Raw genomic sequence first — 17,554 nt, 5'->3', positions numbered from 1 at the left:
AGAAGTCATGAACACAATAGACCGATGCAAAGAGAGCTATTTTCGTTCAGATATATGCGTGTTTGCCGATGTACGGCAAAAAATAATATCAGTGTGTCTCATTCTTTCCCATTGCGTTCTATGGAAATTTAAACAGTACCGTACAGCCACAAAAATTAAATATACAGCGAAACTAAGCGAATCCTCTCTTTGCATCGATCTATTTTACACGCTTTATGATACGAAAAACATAAAAAAAAAACAAAAAGAGCAAAAGAGAGTGAGAGAGTTAGCTCCACTTTCGTATACGTCAATTCATTAGATCGATGCAAAGAGAGGATTCGCTCAGTTCCGCTGTATATTTAAGTTTTGTCGCGTTCGGTGCGTGATCTCGTCTGTTTTCGTATCATTAAGGGTAAAATAGTATTTTATCACATACGCGCGGTGTTCGGATGTCAAAATAACTTAATTAGAAGAATAATTCAAAAAATACACTTCAGGTCTCGTTTTCGCTTATGTGATAAAATAGAGTACACACTATCAGTCTCGGCAAGCCTAGATTTATTCGTGACAAGTGTGTAATATATATTATCACATACTCGCGATGTTCGGATGTCAAAATTACTTCACTAGAAGTTTAATTCAAACATTACACTTCAGGTCTATGTTGTTGTCTCGTTTTCGCTTATATGATAAAATAGAGTACACACTTGTCACTATCAGTCTCGGCAAGCCTCGACTTCTTCGTGACAAGTGTGTAATATATATTACATGACTGGGGATAAAAAGATGAAAAGTAGAGTTTTCGTGTGAATTTTGTTGATACAAGGCGAAGCCAAGGTCAATAAACACACGAAAACGAGACTTTTCTTTTTTATACCAAGTTTTGTAATGCTGTAACGCTTCGCTTTCGCCCTTTGGCTTACATTTTTCTGTCAGTTTCGGCTCTTGGCATAACATTTTTCAACTTTCGTAACTCTTTCGATACGTAAATAACTATTGTTTCACACATTTTGTTAAGAAGGTCTAGCCATTTCTTAAAAATTTTAAAATAGTCATTCTTTACAGAATCTCTTGATTCTTTAGTCTGGTAATAAAACGCACTAGTTGCTAATGTCAAAATAGTGTTTATATTATGAACGTTGACAGTTTTTGAAAACCGCCAAAATTTCCGCCAAAATTGTATTTTGGATTTCTTCTAATCTAAGTTGTTTCAATTCATCACACAAATGGAAGACACTGCCCTAAACGAAATAGCTTCAAATGATTCCGATGAAGATATTGATTTCACTGCTAGAAAGAAACATGGAAAACAGGCACTGCGAATTGACGAGACAGACTCCGAAGATGAAGTGGTAGATACACCTCCGGAAGATCCTGTTGAAACAAATGGATTTGGAAGCAACTCTGACGAAAACAGCGATGAATCGAAAGAATCTAGTGATGATGATGACAGAAACGCTACGACCACTCCACGTAAAAAGAAAAGAACAAAGAAGAAATCTGACGAACGGGAGATCGCCGACAATGAGGTATTGTAACTGTCTTTCAGCAATCATGCCCAGGTGATCGGTACGTGTGTTTCCATTTTACCCTTAGCATAAATCAAAGATCAGTGCATTGTGTGATGGAGAATCGTCATCAGATGAAAGCGACAGGCATGTCCCTGAAACCGTGACTACAAAGAAAACCGATCGAGCTCCACAGCGGGTAATTAAGTAAACGTAACACTTGCGTGGACAAAATAAAAACATAAATTTTTCTTGCTCAAGATGTCGGCGAAGCAAGCTGAAGAACAGATGAAATTGATTCAGAGCGAATCTCAACGATTAGCCAGACAGTGTCATCTGAGGTGAGTAGACCAACAATTTAATAAGCCGAGGGATGTAAAGTCTTCTCGTTCAAGCGTTCCGTACCATAAGCCGAAACAACATTCGCTAAAGGATTTTCTAAACCGACGAACTATTAACCGACCAGTTCCGATGGCTCTGACAAAAAAGGCAGCTGCAACCATAAAGATGTCGCAAGAAGAATTGGAGCAATATGCGTAAGTAGCAACGAACTTTGACTTTAATTGGAAAATCAAAGTCTAGGATAAGTGGACTGACTTCCTTGGCAGACAAGCACTAACGTCTCTCGTGCTTTAAGCAAAGATTAACATCGCAGATCTTCCATATCCTACAGAAAATCCCTTGAAGACAGAAACAAGGAGTCGCAAGAGTTTTACCGCAGTGAAAGTGACGATACAAACAACGACGATGACAACGAAACAAAATCGAAAAGTGATGAACAAACGGGGAGTGAGGAGACTTTGGTTGACTTGGCTGTTGTGGCTAAAGACGCTGCGGAGCCTATGGAAGCTACATGTAACGATGCAGAATCGACACAAATTGATAGCGTTTCAGAGAAACCAAACGATGTAGAAGTCGCCCAACCAATTGACACTGTAAAAGATGTTATTGATTTGACAAAGATTTTGAATGGTGCTGCCGATTTGTGCAATGTTGAAATGGAAAGCCCGAAACGTAAGTTATCGTCATTGTCAATCTGTTAGTTTTTGATTGCCGCATTGCGATCCTTCAAATGTACTTTTGTTTCCAGGACACCCTGCTGGCGTTTCAAGCGAAGATGTCATCGTGACTGCTGCTAATGCAGTGGATAGTCAAGAAACCGAGGCCAAGTCAAACGAACCCATCGAAATTGACTACAATTTCGGGGAAACCGAAAGAAACGAAGCCAAAACGTTGAAGGATATACTTCCATTTTACAGTAATATTAAACCTTGTCTGAAGGGACCGGTTAACGGTGTCATTAATCTGGATGATGATGTAAGTCCAACGAAAACTGGTGGTGACGAGTTGATGGCAAGATTTATAAAACACGTTGTCTTGAAGCCGAACCGTCCAGCTAAGGAAATTAGGTAAGAAACTGGGAAGCCACCTCTCTACCAACTATTTCAGACCACAAAATTTCGAATATTTCAGCATTTTGAGCGCCGAAAACGGTGTGATTGAACTGAATAACGTAAAAATAGAGTCGGATGAGGCAAATTGCATTTATTCGAAGCCACGGAAGGATGTGTTCAAATTGAAACAGGAATTGAGTCTACGAATTGCAGCGAAACGAAAAGAAGAATTGCAGAAGAAGCAGATGCCGACGATAAAAATTCCATTGGAGGACAGTGACAGTGACTGTGAAATTCAGGCCGACAAAGGAAAGGAGATCGAAAATTCAGTTGGCAATAATAAATTAAACTCCGACGAGGAAATTGAGAAAGAGAATATTGGTGGAAATGGTGATGAGGAGGAGGCGGAAGACATTGAAATGAATAATGGAAATGATAGCAACTCTGCATCCGACGACAATGACGGATCCGATGAAGAAGATGACGAAGCTGCTGAAGATGAAGCGGCCGAAGACGAAGAAATTCAATCTGTATCGGATGGATGCGAACTGGTCCAAAAAACGAAACCAAGAAAGCGAATAATTTTGATGGACAACTCCGATGACGACGATGAAACAGGACAGCAAGAAGATTCGATAAAATCGGCTGATTTGAATACAACATCAATCAGCCTGGACCTTGGCCTAGACGAAAACCAATTTGCACCTGAAGATCCCGTTGACAAGACAATGTCTCAAATAAGCAAAAATCAAAGTCGCGCCGATCAAATGATTGATTCATGCGGCAAAATCATTCCCTTCGGTGATAGTGAACAAAATGAAACCGACAACAATTTATCCACATTGTTTACGCAAACCGCTGACAGTATGTCTGTAACGGAGCTGCTGGATCTATGCTCCGGTTCATTCGTTACTCAAGCAACAAATGTAAGTTGGTAACAGTCCATTCTTCCAATCTTTTCAGCAAAAGTAAATGTCAAACTGTCGTTCCAATTTGTCAGGGCAATTTCGTTGAGACCGTCCCCGATCCAAGTTTTGGAACGCAAGCAAACAACTTTTCGGAGAACGAATTCAGTGATGACGAGATCGGTCTACCGAAAAGATCGAAGCAAAGGAAAAAAATTAATATTTCAGGTAAGTCTTTGGACTAGTCAATCCTTTTATTGTTGAGTCATAAGAACACTCAACTTCACATTATCACTCCATAGATGATGAAGAACAGGACAACGAAGACACAAATATTCGTGAAAACGATGACGCTTCTGAAGATGACGACAATCACGAAAGCAATGCTGAGACTGACAATTTATCCGAAGATGAAGAAGCTGTAGAGAAAATCGTCGAGTATGATTCCGAAGAAAATGAAATTGAGGTGAGTTTGACCCTCCTTTGTGGTTGATTGCATTCATTGCAAATAATTTATGTTCTGACTCATTAACAGGTTCCCGTTGTGCAAAAGAAGAAAATCTCCGACTTTTTCGAAAATGAAGCCGAGCTTTCCGAATCAGAATGGGGCAGTGCCGATGAGGACGAACGTAACCTTGACAAATTTGAAATGGAACTGGGTGACGAAGATGAGTTCGATCAAAATCAATTGATGTCGGAATTGGATAGAATTCACAGGTAGATTTCAATCCACTTCAAAATCGAATCGAGTCATATCTTTGTGTGTGTGCCCTCAGGCGACGCATGCTCGATCAAGATGCCCGAGAAGTGAAAATTATCAAGGACACACATTTCGAGGATGAAGAAGAAAGTGGTCTGGGTAGACAGCGTCAGTATCGGTGGAAGCACATGGAAAATTCGCTGAATTTGGACGAAAATCAACGGAACGGCGATGTGGATGGAAATGAAAATGCGAAAAGTGACGATGAAACGGAAGAAACATGGCGTCGCATGAGGCACGAGCGGAATAATATTTTGCAGGAAACGAAAGCCCAGAACGAGACAATCAACGACAGTAAATTGGTATTGACCACGAAGACAAAGAAACGAATTTCCATCGTTAAGACCACAGCCAATTTGAATACGTCGGCGACGAAGGATCTATCATTTCTAATCAGTAAAATGAAGGAGGTATGTTTGGCACTATGTCAGTGCCCTTAATTGTGTGTTTATGTATGAGGTACAGAGCTGAACAGTTATGCTTGACAGGAACAAACACATCGCAGTTCGTTGCTGATACGGGATGAGCAAACGTTAGCCAATTTGGCCAAAATGTCAACCGAAGATGGCGGTATACCCAGCGTGAATACGAATTCGAAGAACTTTTTGTTCAACGTGATTTCGACAGACGATGACAAGGTAAGTTCGCTGTTTTAGATAGAATGGGAGAAGCGATTTCATCTGTTATTGGCAACGACAGCGAAAAAAGCGATAAGCTCTGACTCATACTCTCTTTGTTACAAGCAATTCTGAAATATTTTGACTTAGAATGTTTGCTAACACAAAATCCGAATTTGATTGGTCCTTGCGGACCTAGCACCGAAGATTTTGTGAATTTTTTAATTGAATCTTTACACCAAAGACAGCCAAAGATCGACGCCTCTCATAATAGCTGCAGGTAAGATCATTGTCAACTGGTCAATGAAGTCATTGAATTTGTTGCTACTTTCGATCTAATTGACCGAAAACCCATGTGCATATCACTCCCTCATAAAGTAGCTTATGGCATTTGTTGCGAGACAGAAGGAACTTTGTTTTAAAGGCTAGCAATGTACCCTCTGGAGTCGGTTGAGCTTGACAACCTGATTGAAAATCTGTCGTTTCAAACACGACCTTCCAAACGAATTCATTTTCATGTTTCCATTACTCAAGTGGAACTCGTAACTTCAGTTTTAGACCAACTTGGTTTCAAAAGCCAAGGTGCCAGCCAGAACAAATATTTTTGGCAATGTAGTTCTCTTCTAGCCTTTGAACTCTAATTTTTCTTGTGGCTATTTTCACGGCGAAATGACAATGCGACTCCATTCTCAATTTATTTTCGTAAACCTTAAACTAATCTTGATATCATTTTGAATATTAGCCGCTAGGTAAACGGAAACTGGACGACGATGGTACCGATGGTGATAGCAAAAATCGCAAGACTACGAAAAAGATGAAGAAAAGTACGTTGTCTGTGCTAGACAAATTGATGTAAATAAAAGAGATATTCAAAAAATGGGAAATGTTTCTGATTTCAAGCAACTGATTCAAGCAGAACTAGAAAAACCAACGACCATTTAGTCACATCGAAATACTTTTTGTATATTCATTAGCATAACACTAAATTTTGACAGAGTTATGTTCATCACGTGCTGCAATGAATGACCCCACCACCCCATCCAGAATGGAGTCATTCATTTATCGACAACAAAAAAATATAAACGAAAAATATTGCTGGTAATTATGCTGTGACGGTGGTGTATGCACAATTCGCTCGACACATTCGATTATCACCTTCTTTTACCATCCAAATATCGATTCCATAACATTGTTGATGATACCGGAACTTTTTTTCGGTGCCGTTGGACTAGCCGCAACTTCGGTTGGTGTTTGAGCATTCTTGTACGCGACGTGAGCTAATGGCCGAACACGATTCACCGGTAGACTGCTGAATTTAAATCAATTGAATCACATGGAGATTTTCCCTTGAAAGTGTAAATTCGGTCTGCCCGCTCTCTTACCTATTTTTCTCGATGTTTTCCTTATCGACAATTGACTCGTCTTTGCAGTATACCACACCGATCATGAAACCGGTACCGATAATTCGTTCGTTATAGTTGATCGCCTTGTCGCATTCCAATCGCGACGAGTATTTCAAGTGGATCCAATTGCCGCATTGCGGTGCAAAAACCTTTTCCACAATCGTACCACATTGAGCGAAATGCGATAGAATCATCGATGTGGCCGATTGCGGGAATCCGAAAACGGTGATCCAGAAACTTGATTGCCGCGATGAGATCATATTGGATGAATTGGCCATGCTGTGACGAAAATCGTACGATTGTGGCGGTGACATAATGTGAGATGTATGGAATTCGCTCTGGTTCAGATACGAATCGTTGATCGATTGATTCGGATTGTATTGATATGATTGATTGAAACTGGCACTAGTCGCTGGCCGATTCGAGCGATTCAATTGGCTGTGGTTGAATGGCGAATGTTCAATGAAGTTTTTCTCTTCTTGTAGGGCGTCGAATAAGCCCTGGAATTGAACCAGTTTGGATCGGGAACGTATGCAAAGTATAGAAAGTCAGTTTTTACCTTTGTCGGTGGACCATTGTTAACATTCGATGGCGGCGGTGACTGAAATCCGAACAGTGACTTTTGGTGTAAAATCGATCTGTTTAAATCGTTTGGCGATTGGGTGACATCCCGTGGATGATGTGACTGTTGTTGATAATGATGTTGTTGTTGCTGTTGTCCTAAAGACGAAAAAATCAGTTCACGGCAAGGAGCATAATGACTTGAATCAACAAGTAAATTTACCGAATGCCAAATTTCGCGCGTTATTGGGAGACATTGGATTTGTTACAGGCGTTGTTGATTCTCCCATTAGGAATGCGGGAAGAAAATTTATATTTCCAGACATTTGATGTGATGGCTGATTAACTGGACTTCCAGCTAATGGACTCAGTGTCATTGGCTCCATGCTTCTAGCGGCTTGTTTTCGATTTTTTTTTGTCCTTTCGTTTAATTTAAATTTACGTTATGGAAACACGTCAATTGCACAGCATAAAAAGCAACGATGATCGCAGATGGAAGTCACAGCACATTCAACTAATTTAGAAATGATTTCGAATTTTTAACTTCTGATCGACTGATATCACTCTAATACAGTTTACGTCGTTTAGGTTAGTCAATAAAAACCGTCGAATATTTTAATGTATCTTCAGAAACTCGTTCTGTCAAATCGGTCGGAGAAGAACGCCGATGCGATGACTGCGATGTTTTGCGTGACAATTCACTTAGCAATGACGTTAGCCATTGTCCAGTTGTTTTGCGCAAAATTTCAAATATGCTGTGTGCATAACAAGGCAAGATTGGTTTTGCAACTATTGTTAAAGAAAAACTGAAGGTAAGAAGTCATTGTGAGCTTTAAAAATTTTTTATTCGACCTCTCGTGCACATGGGATATTTTTATGGGAATGTGCTCAGGGGCCTCCCAGGATGACGAAATGACTATTCCCAAAATATTTCGATGGGAAAATATTTAATTAAATCGATTTTTCGTTTTTTGGGACCTGCGTGAAGCATCGAAAACTGTTTGGACCTTACTGGTGACTCGTTTGAACACAAAAATATAGTTGCTGTTTAGCCTGAGATGTAAGCTTTACAGCAATACCAATCATGACAATCATGACTACCAACAAACATCTTGTATGAGGCATAGTCATTCAACTAGATGCCTGCGAATTTCAAAGGCTGTATCACATGAGGATGATTTCTATTTTGTCTCAAAAAGTATGTTTAGTTATTTTACATAATTACACCAGTAACGCTGGTGGTTAATGAAGCTCGAAGAAAAATAACTCAGCAAATATGTTGAGTATGATTAAAGTTTCGATTCTCCGATGTAGGTACAGATTACCCTTGATTCTTTTGCTCAGCATTTTCTTTACCGAAATTACTCTATGACTGTACGTTATGATGATAATTTACTGCCTGACCCATGCGAAAGTTGAACGTTATATAGCAATTTGCCTGTAAAAATTATTCATTACAAGCGGAATATTTTCGATCCATTTTTCGTGAGTTTTTATTTGAAATTCAACTGGTAGGCAGTAAAACAGAATACCTTGGATGCTGCTACTGAATTCGGAAACAATTTTGTGATATTCGCCTAATCCGTCGCGTATTTTATCGCCTTCGGCTCTGATGCACATTCTACACTTGTCGAAAAGACATGTACTGAAACTTGTTGCCCATCGAAAGACACACTTATGAGTGTGTTTGTATCACAAAATTCTCCGATAACCCATACTGCAATATAACGTCAGAGCTGTCAGGGTCCGTCGGCCTTACTATTTTGATGTCGCTATGTTAAAGTTGTAGAATTTGAGGTTCCACTCGTAAAGTTTACGAATGTAGCAACCACTGGTCGATATTTCTAGTATTACAGCAGGGACCCGTAGGTAGTTTTATCTTGAGAAAAACGTTGTGGGATCAGGAAATTAGTTTTGGCCTCCATTCCATTAAAAAGGAAGTAGCGCACTACGAAACCATGACGGCGGGGCAATTTTTACTTCTCTTGTTGTTTGTTGTTTATTATTGGCTCGCAACAAAGATAATGAAAGAAACAAAACGAAAACATTTTATAATTTCAGACTGACCTCCGATCATGATTTTATTGAATTCATATCGCACTGTACAAATGAGTAGGAAAAAGAATACCAATTTCAATGGCAACCACAGCTTTTCACGACCATATTTTTGTACTTTTTTAAATTAACGTTCGCTTCATCCAAGAAATATAATACCGATATGGCACTGAGTTTTGTTGGCGCGCAACATGGTTTTGGTACCTGAAATGAATGTTGGATTCGTTATTCAATTTGACCAAACAACAAAAAGTATCGCAGACTGTCGTCACGACACATTACCTTCATTGGTTGCATTAAATGTGCCAGCGTTTGTACGATTGCGTGATTTGTTGCGTTCATGTGAGCGTTTAACGGAAAATTACATTCACCGCTGCAGTAAAAAGCACCATATCCGTCCGGTGCAATAATCCAATCCTTTTTGGTGAAACGGAAAATTTGTAAGACTTTTGAAATGTGGGACAAAAATGATCAAGTGACTCACCTGCCAATTTAAATCCTTAAAGCTAACATACAGCGTTTGTATTTGACAACTCTTATGGTTCTCCAATAGTCTATGTTCAATCAGCGGATTTCGCATTTCAGACTTTTTTCGACGCTTCGATGCGTTACGTTTCGATCGAAGAAGCCTCGTAGGCTTCACAATATTTTGACCTTTGAAATATCCAACCATAAACGGTTGATATTCGTCATTTCCTTTGATATTCACCAAACCAATATCATCCAAACGAACTTCATGTTCTGGCTTATTAATGGCATGTGCACTGATGTATAGACCTTTGTTGCTGCTACTATCTGACAACCATTTTTCAACAGCTTCGGTTACGCTCATCTCTAGCCAGCCATGATAATCAGAGGTTGTGTTGGCTGTTGATAGCATCAGTAGTTCACGTTCACTGTACCACAAAAAAATAACATTTTCCGTTAAAATATTCAATGATGGAGGAGATGAATAAAACTCACCCATCATTCTTGGTGATTGCGTACACTGTTATCGCAAATTCTTTCGTCTCATTCCTCCACTTTCCTAGATTCGGATTTTGATAAATTCTGAGTTCGCCCATCAACAATGTTGCGTCCTTCGATGCATCCGATACATCAAACCAAAGTTTACGTCCCCGTTCATGTCGCACTTCTGCCACGTGATTTTCTGTAAAATATAAGGATTCGTAAGCAATTCCGAATAAACTTAAACTGAACCATTGCACCAACATTGGTGCGTTGACTGAACGTTCAATTCACTGTAAAACTCACTTTTATTGAGGAAAGTCATGATAATGTCACTTTCTTCGATTGCTTCCTTGTCTATGCTGGTGATGAGATTTTCATCCGATTCTATACTACGGACAGGCCGACTCAGTATTCCATTCGATTCGTCGTTTAAGCGTTTGTACACATCCAACAGAAATTTTGGTGCTGATTTCCTAAAATGAATTAGATTACATTTGAAAAGCTAGTTGAGCTAGAGTGTCAATAAACCTGCGTTCGGACCGCTATCATTCACACACTCAAGACCAACGTCCAACCCCAGTGTTATCGGTATTTTCGTCAGGAATTTGACTAGAATTTTTGTCATTGTGAAAGAAGAGGATTATAGAGGACCACACACTAACTGAAACAAAATATTCCGTTCAGTTCTAGCAGTTTAAATGATTTAATTGATGTAATTTTGGAGGCAGTCTGTTCAGACTTGAGGTCAGAGATATTTTTTTTCGTTAAGTCGCCGTCATTAAAACTAATTAAAATCGTAACTTCGGTACCCTAGCGAATTTGGTAAATGTACAAGACTCTTCAAAAGACATTCTCCCAGTACAGTCCAATATTCAATATGCATGTAAAATGTGTGAAAAATGCAATTTTAAACAATCCCCTGCGAAAGCACCAAATCTTGTTATTCATTTTGATCCACATGTTCAATTAACTTTCATGTACATGTTGAAAGCTACAGGTCATCTGCATCACATACTCGTTTTAAAAAGCCTTTTTTGATATCCACTAAAAGTGCTTTAAGAGACAGCTGCCAGAGTACTACTTGGTATGAAATTTACAATCATAAAATTTGTTTGGTACACTGTTCAGTTTAAGTACTCTATTTAGAGTACCACTCATGCTTGAAGTGTGTTGGTAGAAGAGAAGAGAAGAGTGGGTGTGAAATAGCCACATTTTATTATATCATCCTTAAGTATTAAAAACCGATTTTGGTTGAAAGTTTAAGCGTCTTACAAAGGTTCTTGCTCAGTGTGTAGAGAGCATTTAGCTGTTATGTAAGCTTGTTCTTGACATGCTGATACAATCAGAGTGGTAACATCATCTTATTTATTGTCTTCATGATCCAAACAGACATCAAATCATTTATTGTACTGTGATGGCCTCCAAAATTATAAGATTATGATATTTATAGAAAGAATTTAAATATAACGAAAACGTTTTTTCGTTGTTGTGACTGAATTTATGACTGAGGTACAACAGGTGTTGTCAGCAATGAAATTGGATATTCTCTGAATACGAAATGTAAACGTTTGGGTCATTTCGATTTGCTCTGCCTAATAGCTGTCGTTTTAGAATTAATGAAAGCAAAATTAGCAATCATATAACTGAAGGAAATGCGGAGAATTATTTTTACATACAAGCGTGTGGTAAAGCGTACTTTACATCATAGCTCGTCACATTCCACCCGCAGGGTACATATATAATATCTTACGTAATTGCTTGTGAGCTATTGTTTTGGCTCGCCTTTGGATCGTCCCGCAAAGCTCACAAATAACAAACTTATAAAGGACGTAATATACTACTATTGTCATAATTCAACTCGAAGCTCGGTCTTTTATCACATAGCACTAATCTTAGCATTAAGGGGCATGGATGCTTAGGTAAAATTGTAGCCTACATTTGTGTGTTTTGTATTTAATTTTCGATGATATCTTTTCACCAGAATCCTTTTTGTACGACGGCAATAACGACCATGAATTTGTTTCAATAAAAATTAGATTTGCTTTGCAGTTTGACCAGCTCTGAGATAATACAGAAGTTCAACGAAACTTAGTTTGCATATTCGTGGTCGTTATTGCGGTGCTACATTTTCAATTTAAAATTTCAATTATCTGATGAAAATATATCAAAAAGTAATCTAAAATCCAGTACTGACGTCCAAATGTTTTTCAGCAAAGCATCCACGTCTCTTAGACAAACGAAGTAAGAGATTTAGTGATGACATCGCAATGCATCTGTTTTCTGATATAAAAAGTTGTCTGCTAATTTCAGACTTAGTTCAAAGACTTTCAATTTCTAAGTCGACTGAAAATTCTGTCTCCACAACAACATACTTTTCCGACTTTGATTTTTTTTATTTATAAATATAATTATTAGGCCACCCGTGTGCACAGGCTCGCATGGAAGAAGATTTTTTTTGTGCAACACATCTAATTGAAAAAGTAACGAACGAAGCGTAGAACCGAATAAATATTGATTTTGAAAGAGCTAAATGAAACATCATAAACCAATGTTACTGGTGGTTTTGCTAGATTCATAAACTGATTGTCGAATGAACAATCCATTTAATTACGTTTTGTAAAGGGAAAGAAATGAGAATGGGTTTCAAAACATCGTTTTCTAAAGTAATAAGGTCGATAAAACGTTGTATTATTATTAGGAAAGCCAGAAATTCGTAATCGAAGGCCTTAACTCTACAAAAAATATTGTTTTGACTTGCAAATAACGAAAATTTGTTTTTGAATACTTTGAAAACAACTCCCGCGACCCAATCACTCTGAAAATATTTTTTTCGTGAAGCCATATGCAATAGCTCCAAATTACGCTACTGATAAGTAGTAATTTGAAAAAGTGTATTTTTGACAGTATGATTTAAAAAAGTTTTGGACTGATTGACTAAACAATGGTTCTAATTATTGACAAAAAATTAGGACGGGACTTATGGAGGATCCCTTATCAGTTGGCAGTATGGGTGAGACTAAACCACAATCAATTCGAAATGGTCTTGGTCATTTTTGAGTAGATCTGTGTTCAGATGCAACATAGAATTGCTCTTGAAAAACGCATAGCTGGCACAAATGCTGTCTTTTGCAAAGCCACATATTGTGTCGTAACTATAAATTGCACTCTAAGTTCATTGGAATTCTTTAACAGAATGCTCTTGACTAATGTTTACTCATCGTTTCCGCAAAATTTTATCGATATGGTCGATACATTAACCAGTCGTTGTAATTTTGGTGTGCTAATATTAACAGAGTAAATGGAATCGAAAATTTGTACTGCCATGAAATAATATTTATTGTTCGTAAGATATTTTCATTTGCTTGAAACGCAATTATCATTGAAGAAGAGTGAACATTTTATACGGAATGTGACGTAATTTGTTTACGATATTTTTACGAACGTGTGTACATTATATGCACATCGCTAAAAGATCGAAAGTGTGGTTTTACCGTCCAGTGTAAATGGTTACTTTTGCGATGAGTAAAACTTCTTACGAAAGATTACATTACAATTCAAACAAACAAACCAAACGCAGCATGAACCCACTATATATTGCTCCTCAGTCGTTAAACTTTTGTTTATTTGATTTAAATTCACGTCGATTCACTGATTTCGCTACTCGAATAAAACCACTCGAATCGACCGTTCGATAAAACAAAACAAGCATAAGTCGAAGACTTTTCGTCTCGACCGCTTGAACAATAGCATTCATTTCAGATACCGGCACAATGTTAACAAAATTCGTTATGGCGTTGTAAGAACTTTTAGAGACGATCAGCGTTTTTTTTACGAATTTCAATCCATTCAACACACGAAAGTTGAAGCGGTAATTTAATGCATTCATAGCCTTTATTCAAACCATTCAATTTCTAATAGCTAATCCAGTAACGAATTTATAAAATGTCCGTTTTAATTTAATGTGCAATGATGTGTATTCCTATCATACGATCCTCAGCGGGGTCTGTCCATAACAGACGTCCGTACTTTCTTGGTAGCTTTTGACAAACATCCCTCCATTCCCCTAGTCCATGTTTTTCATGTACCTTTAATATTGTTTTTCCAGTTTTGTTGACACAACTCCAACCTTCCCCTAAATCTGCACGTCTTTTATGAACATCCCCAGTATATACAGTAAGTTCAATGATCGGAATTGTCCATTCTCAGTATTGAACACCATGGAGTATATTTTCGATCCGTGACTTGCTCAATAACTTTTGGTTTTGGTTGCTCATTGTTTCAAATGTTTTTTTTTTGTAATAAGGAAGAAAATGTTTACGACCTAAAGTCGTTGCCATTCTAAAGATGTATCGATTGGCTTTAGCGTGGTTATACATTACTTATTCCGCTTCACTTCTCTTTATTTTTGATTGAATTCAATTTGAATTTAGCGCGAAAATCTGCAGGTTTTTTATTGTTAACTTTCGATTGAATCAATTCGTAGAGTTATACTCGAGAGGTGGCATGGTTTTCAAACATGCCTGGGTGTCCATGTAATTCATGGGTGACGACTCTCGAGTATAACTCTATGAATCAACGCATCAATAGAACTTTAGGCTTGTTCTAAAAATCGCTTAGCTCGTAGAGACGGTAATTTAAAATGCCAATGAACGACAAAAGAAACGTTAAGTTAAATAATTTTGTTTTCATTTACTATCGAATCGAAGAGAACGAAGAGAATGCTCAGTCAAAGATGCAAAATAATTTTTCATTTTATCAACTTTCTATTTACTAAACTACAAAATATTTAAATGAAACCAGCGATAAATCGGTAAATGGACAGACCAGGAAATAATGATTTCTGTTTTTATGTTTTCTACAGATTGTTCTTCTCCTGCCAAATTGTATAATGTACGGACTGGTTATCAATGAACTCTTTAAACGACTCTATCAATGAAAACGATAAGAGAAGCTGACTGTAACAAAATAGAAAATTCTATTCTTCACATTAATGAAGATAAAAAAAAATCGATTTTCATTCAACAACAAGAATAGAATTGTTTGCACCAGCAACAAAACTGTGCCTTATCATATATTCATGGGAACGATATTTCAGAATGAACAGAATCTGTGGCCACCGATAAAATCGAAAGCCAAAATTGTCGAAGATTTATAAATTGAAGGAAATTAAAGAGGACAACAATTCGATATAGATTGAGACAAGTTAATGATGGGACTTTCGTGTAATTCTATTGTGCTTGACTTGCTCCTAATTATTAATAAAAATGGAAAAATGCCAATAAACGAATGTGTACAATGATCTGTTAACATGCAATTAATATATGAATGTGTGTGTGTGTGTGTGTGTGATGATAACATTACCTCATTGACGGATGCAAATTCTTTTTCCGCGGTCGGTCGGGTAATCCGAGTAATTCGAGCAGTTCATGTTCTACTTCTTGTGTGTCGTCACCATTTAGCATACGATGCATCACAGTTTGATCAATGCCATTGTCTACATAAAAGCCAGACAAAGATGCTTCAGCATAAACAATACCACATACGATAATTACCGCAAGTGACAATACACTTATGTTCGATCGCATATTTTTCTTTAAATAATAAAAGTGATTTTTTTTATTATTTTGTTACATATGGCCTAATGTATAGTAAACTTTGTTGTTGGTTTGTTTTTTCTCTTTAATTTTTATTTATTTATTTATTTAAAACAACGTTCGCAGTGTCCATATAGCGATAAATTTTGCAATTTTCTGGCACATTAAAAAAAATCTGAATTTTTTATTGTAAAACCAATAAAGAATCGAATCACAGATCATAGAACAACAAACACTATTTAAAACATTTTTTTTTATAAAAACTAAAATTTTTGTTAAAAAAATTATTTTATATTTTTAAAAAAACCATTTTCCGTACAATTTCTCATGTTACATTTATAATAGTTGATGGTTACGAATGAAAAACGAAATTGAAATTAAACATACGGGGATATATATCATGGAGTTAAACATTTAAGAAACTTTTTTTTCGAAACTGAGTGTCTATTTTACTCTGCACTAGCTCTGACCATTTAAAACTAAACATCTTGTTCATATCATTCAATAATTGAGAAAATGTATACCTAGTTTTAACAAATTAATGCCCGCCCACAACAGGGCTCATCGGAAGTTTTAATTGTAATTTTGCCAGTCGCTTTATTTTTCGTTTTCAAACGTCTTTCGTTTGAGTAATCAACAACGGTTGTTTGGACGCTCGTTTATACAGTATTTACATTTATAAGAATTCAACCGGTATACCAACAGCATTTGTGTGTTCCTAAATATATATTTTTCGGTTTCAATTTTTGCCGAGTGGAAACATCGTCGCCAGTTCCTTCGAATCACCTTGTAAAGTCAATAAATAAACCGGTTGACCAGGTTTTTTTTTACAAAGACATAGTTAACATATACAAAGATCACGTTAATATAAACCAGGTAAGAAATTGTTCAGTCAGATATTCAATCTACTCAAAAATACTCAGCAGGTTAATTAGTTTCCGAGAATAATATGGGTGTTCAAAGATCGGTAAAGGATAAACAAAGAATTTCTCATTATATTTATCTCAAATAATGGATTAGTAATAATTGGTGGAACATCAAATAGATATTTATGTGCAGCGAAAGAAGTTCATTTTATATTTTAATATATATATGCGTATCATCCGTCATTATATTGTTGTTTTATTATTATTATTTTTTCTCTTTTCGTATGGCTATTATATCCCAGCCGTGTTGTATATATGCAGCACGTATTCCGAAAGAGAGTTGTTGTGATACACCGCAAAGTTATTCATTCAAAAATTGATTAATTCTTTTACGATATTATTGAGACGTAACTCTCTGTTTCTTAAACAAACATGTTTGAATTCCTTGTTGAAAACAATTTATTTACAATAAAGGAATAGAATATGGTTGACTGTACCGATTATATGCATGCATGTTAAGTTAAAATCTGTAAATTTTAAATGCATATTTCTGCACAAAGTTTCTTTATTTTAGATTTTGCTGCAGGCAATGTTAGTCTTTCGAAATTTTATTATACAAAAAAAAACACTTAAACTTAAAACACTGATAAAGCTTAGCGTAACTTTCAGTTTTGTCCAATTTGTTTGTATGTTTCTCAGTAAAAGATGATGCAGGATAAAGAATACAATGGTTGTTACAAATGATGTACTTGCTGGAATTTGAAGGACTCAATACGTAGAAACGATAGTTATGTGAATGGCAAAATCCTTTCATTTTTCGTTATATTACATCAACATGTTGAGGTTTTCAACCATTTATGGGATTTTCCTTTACATAATCGTTGTGTGCTGCAATATTTCTTATCATAGAATACTTAAACGAAATCTATGATTGAAAACCAAATTTTCATACTTTGAC

The 17,554-nt window shown here is 36.8% G+C and overlaps 3 protein-coding genes across 5 annotated transcripts; 1 reads left to right on the top strand and 2 right to left on the bottom strand.

The window, feature by feature from the left end:
• Positions 1-1,125: 1,125 nt before the first annotated feature.
• LOC119068970 (claspin) lies at positions 1,126-6,042 on the top strand. The gene is made up of 13 exons (XM_037172835.1): positions 1,126-1,511; positions 1,579-1,689; positions 1,752-1,831; positions 1,886-2,026; positions 2,164-2,504; positions 2,581-2,899; positions 2,964-3,810; positions 3,885-4,017; positions 4,092-4,255; positions 4,325-4,506; positions 4,566-4,959; positions 5,038-5,187; positions 5,909-6,042. The coding sequence occupies exons 1-13, from the start codon at positions 1,209-1,211 to the stop codon at positions 6,020-6,022; spliced, it is 3,279 nt and encodes a 1,092-aa protein (XP_037028730.1). The 5' UTR covers positions 1,126-1,208; the 3' UTR covers positions 6,023-6,042.
• A 61-nt stretch (positions 6,043-6,103) lies between these two features.
• LOC119068990 (nucleoporin Nup35) lies at positions 6,104-7,779 on the bottom strand. Of its 2 annotated transcripts, none has more exons than XM_037172864.1 (4): positions 7,354-7,779; positions 7,129-7,289; positions 6,549-7,069; positions 6,104-6,475 (listed from the first exon to the last, which is right to left on the bottom strand). In XM_037172864.1, exons 1-4 carry the CDS (start codon positions 7,514-7,516, stop codon positions 6,328-6,330), a joined length of 993 nt encoding a protein of 330 aa, XP_037028759.1. In that variant the 5' UTR covers positions 7,517-7,779; the 3' UTR covers positions 6,104-6,327. The 2 variants fall into 2 exon arrangements, with proteins under 2 accessions (XP_037028759.1, XP_037028761.1); XM_037172866.1 differs by having other exon boundaries at positions 6,104-6,472.
• A 1,397-nt stretch (positions 7,780-9,176) lies between these two features.
• On the bottom strand, positions 9,177-16,221 carry LOC119068986 (protein 60A). 2 transcript variants are annotated; one of them, XM_037172857.1, is made up of 7 exons: positions 16,118-16,192; positions 15,498-15,727; positions 10,440-10,609; positions 10,149-10,335; positions 9,670-10,081; positions 9,468-9,602; positions 9,177-9,389 (listed from the first exon to the last, which is right to left on the bottom strand). In XM_037172857.1, exons 1-7 carry the CDS (start codon positions 16,142-16,144, stop codon positions 9,264-9,266), a joined length of 1,287 nt encoding a protein of 428 aa, XP_037028752.1. In that variant the 5' UTR covers positions 16,145-16,192; the 3' UTR covers positions 9,177-9,263. The 2 variants fall into 2 exon arrangements, with proteins under 2 accessions (XP_037028752.1, XP_037028753.1); XM_037172858.1 differs by having other exon boundaries at positions 15,498-16,221.
• Between the last annotated feature and the right edge of the window lie 1,333 nt (positions 16,222-17,554).

The sequence above is a fragment of the Bradysia coprophila genome, assembly GCF_014529535.1.
Source record: "Bradysia coprophila strain Holo2 chromosome X unlocalized genomic scaffold, BU_Bcop_v1 contig_20, whole genome shotgun sequence".
Taxonomy (NCBI): domain Eukaryota; kingdom Metazoa; phylum Arthropoda; class Insecta; order Diptera; family Sciaridae; genus Bradysia; species Bradysia coprophila.
This window is presented reverse-complemented; position numbering and strand designations above follow the sequence as displayed.

Coding starts and splice junctions, on each gene's coding strand:
- LOC119068970 (XM_037172835.1), top strand. CDS start 1,209: ATGGAAGACACTGCCCTAAACGAAATAGCTTCAAATGATTCCGATGAA. Junction 2,027..2,163: donor GAAGAATTGGAGCAATATGC/GTAAGTAGCAAC, acceptor CATATCCTACAG/AAAATCCCTTGAAGACAGAA. Junction 2,505..2,580: donor TGAAATGGAAAGCCCGAAAC/GTAAGTTATCGT, acceptor TTTTGTTTCCAG/GACACCCTGCTGGCGTTTCA.
- LOC119068990 (XM_037172864.1), bottom strand. CDS start 7,516: ATGGAGCCAATGACACTGAGTCCATTAGCTGGAAGTCCAGTTAATCAG. Junction 7,290..7,353: donor CGCGCGAAATTTGGCATTCG/GTAAATTTACTT, acceptor TTTCGTCTTTAG/GACAACAGCAACAACAACAT. Junction 7,070..7,128: donor ACAATGGTCCACCGACAAAG/GTAAAAACTGAC, acceptor GTTCAATTCCAG/GGCTTATTCGACGCCCTACA.
- LOC119068986 (XM_037172857.1), bottom strand. CDS start 16,144: ATGTTTAACTCCATGATATATATCCCC. Junction 10,082..10,148: donor GCAATCACCAAGAATGATGG/GTGAGTTTTATT, acceptor TTTGTGGTACAG/TGAACGTGAACTACTGATGC. Junction 9,603..9,669: donor TTAAGGATTTAAATTGGCAG/GTGAGTCACTTG, acceptor TTCACCAAAAAG/GATTGGATTATTGCACCGGA.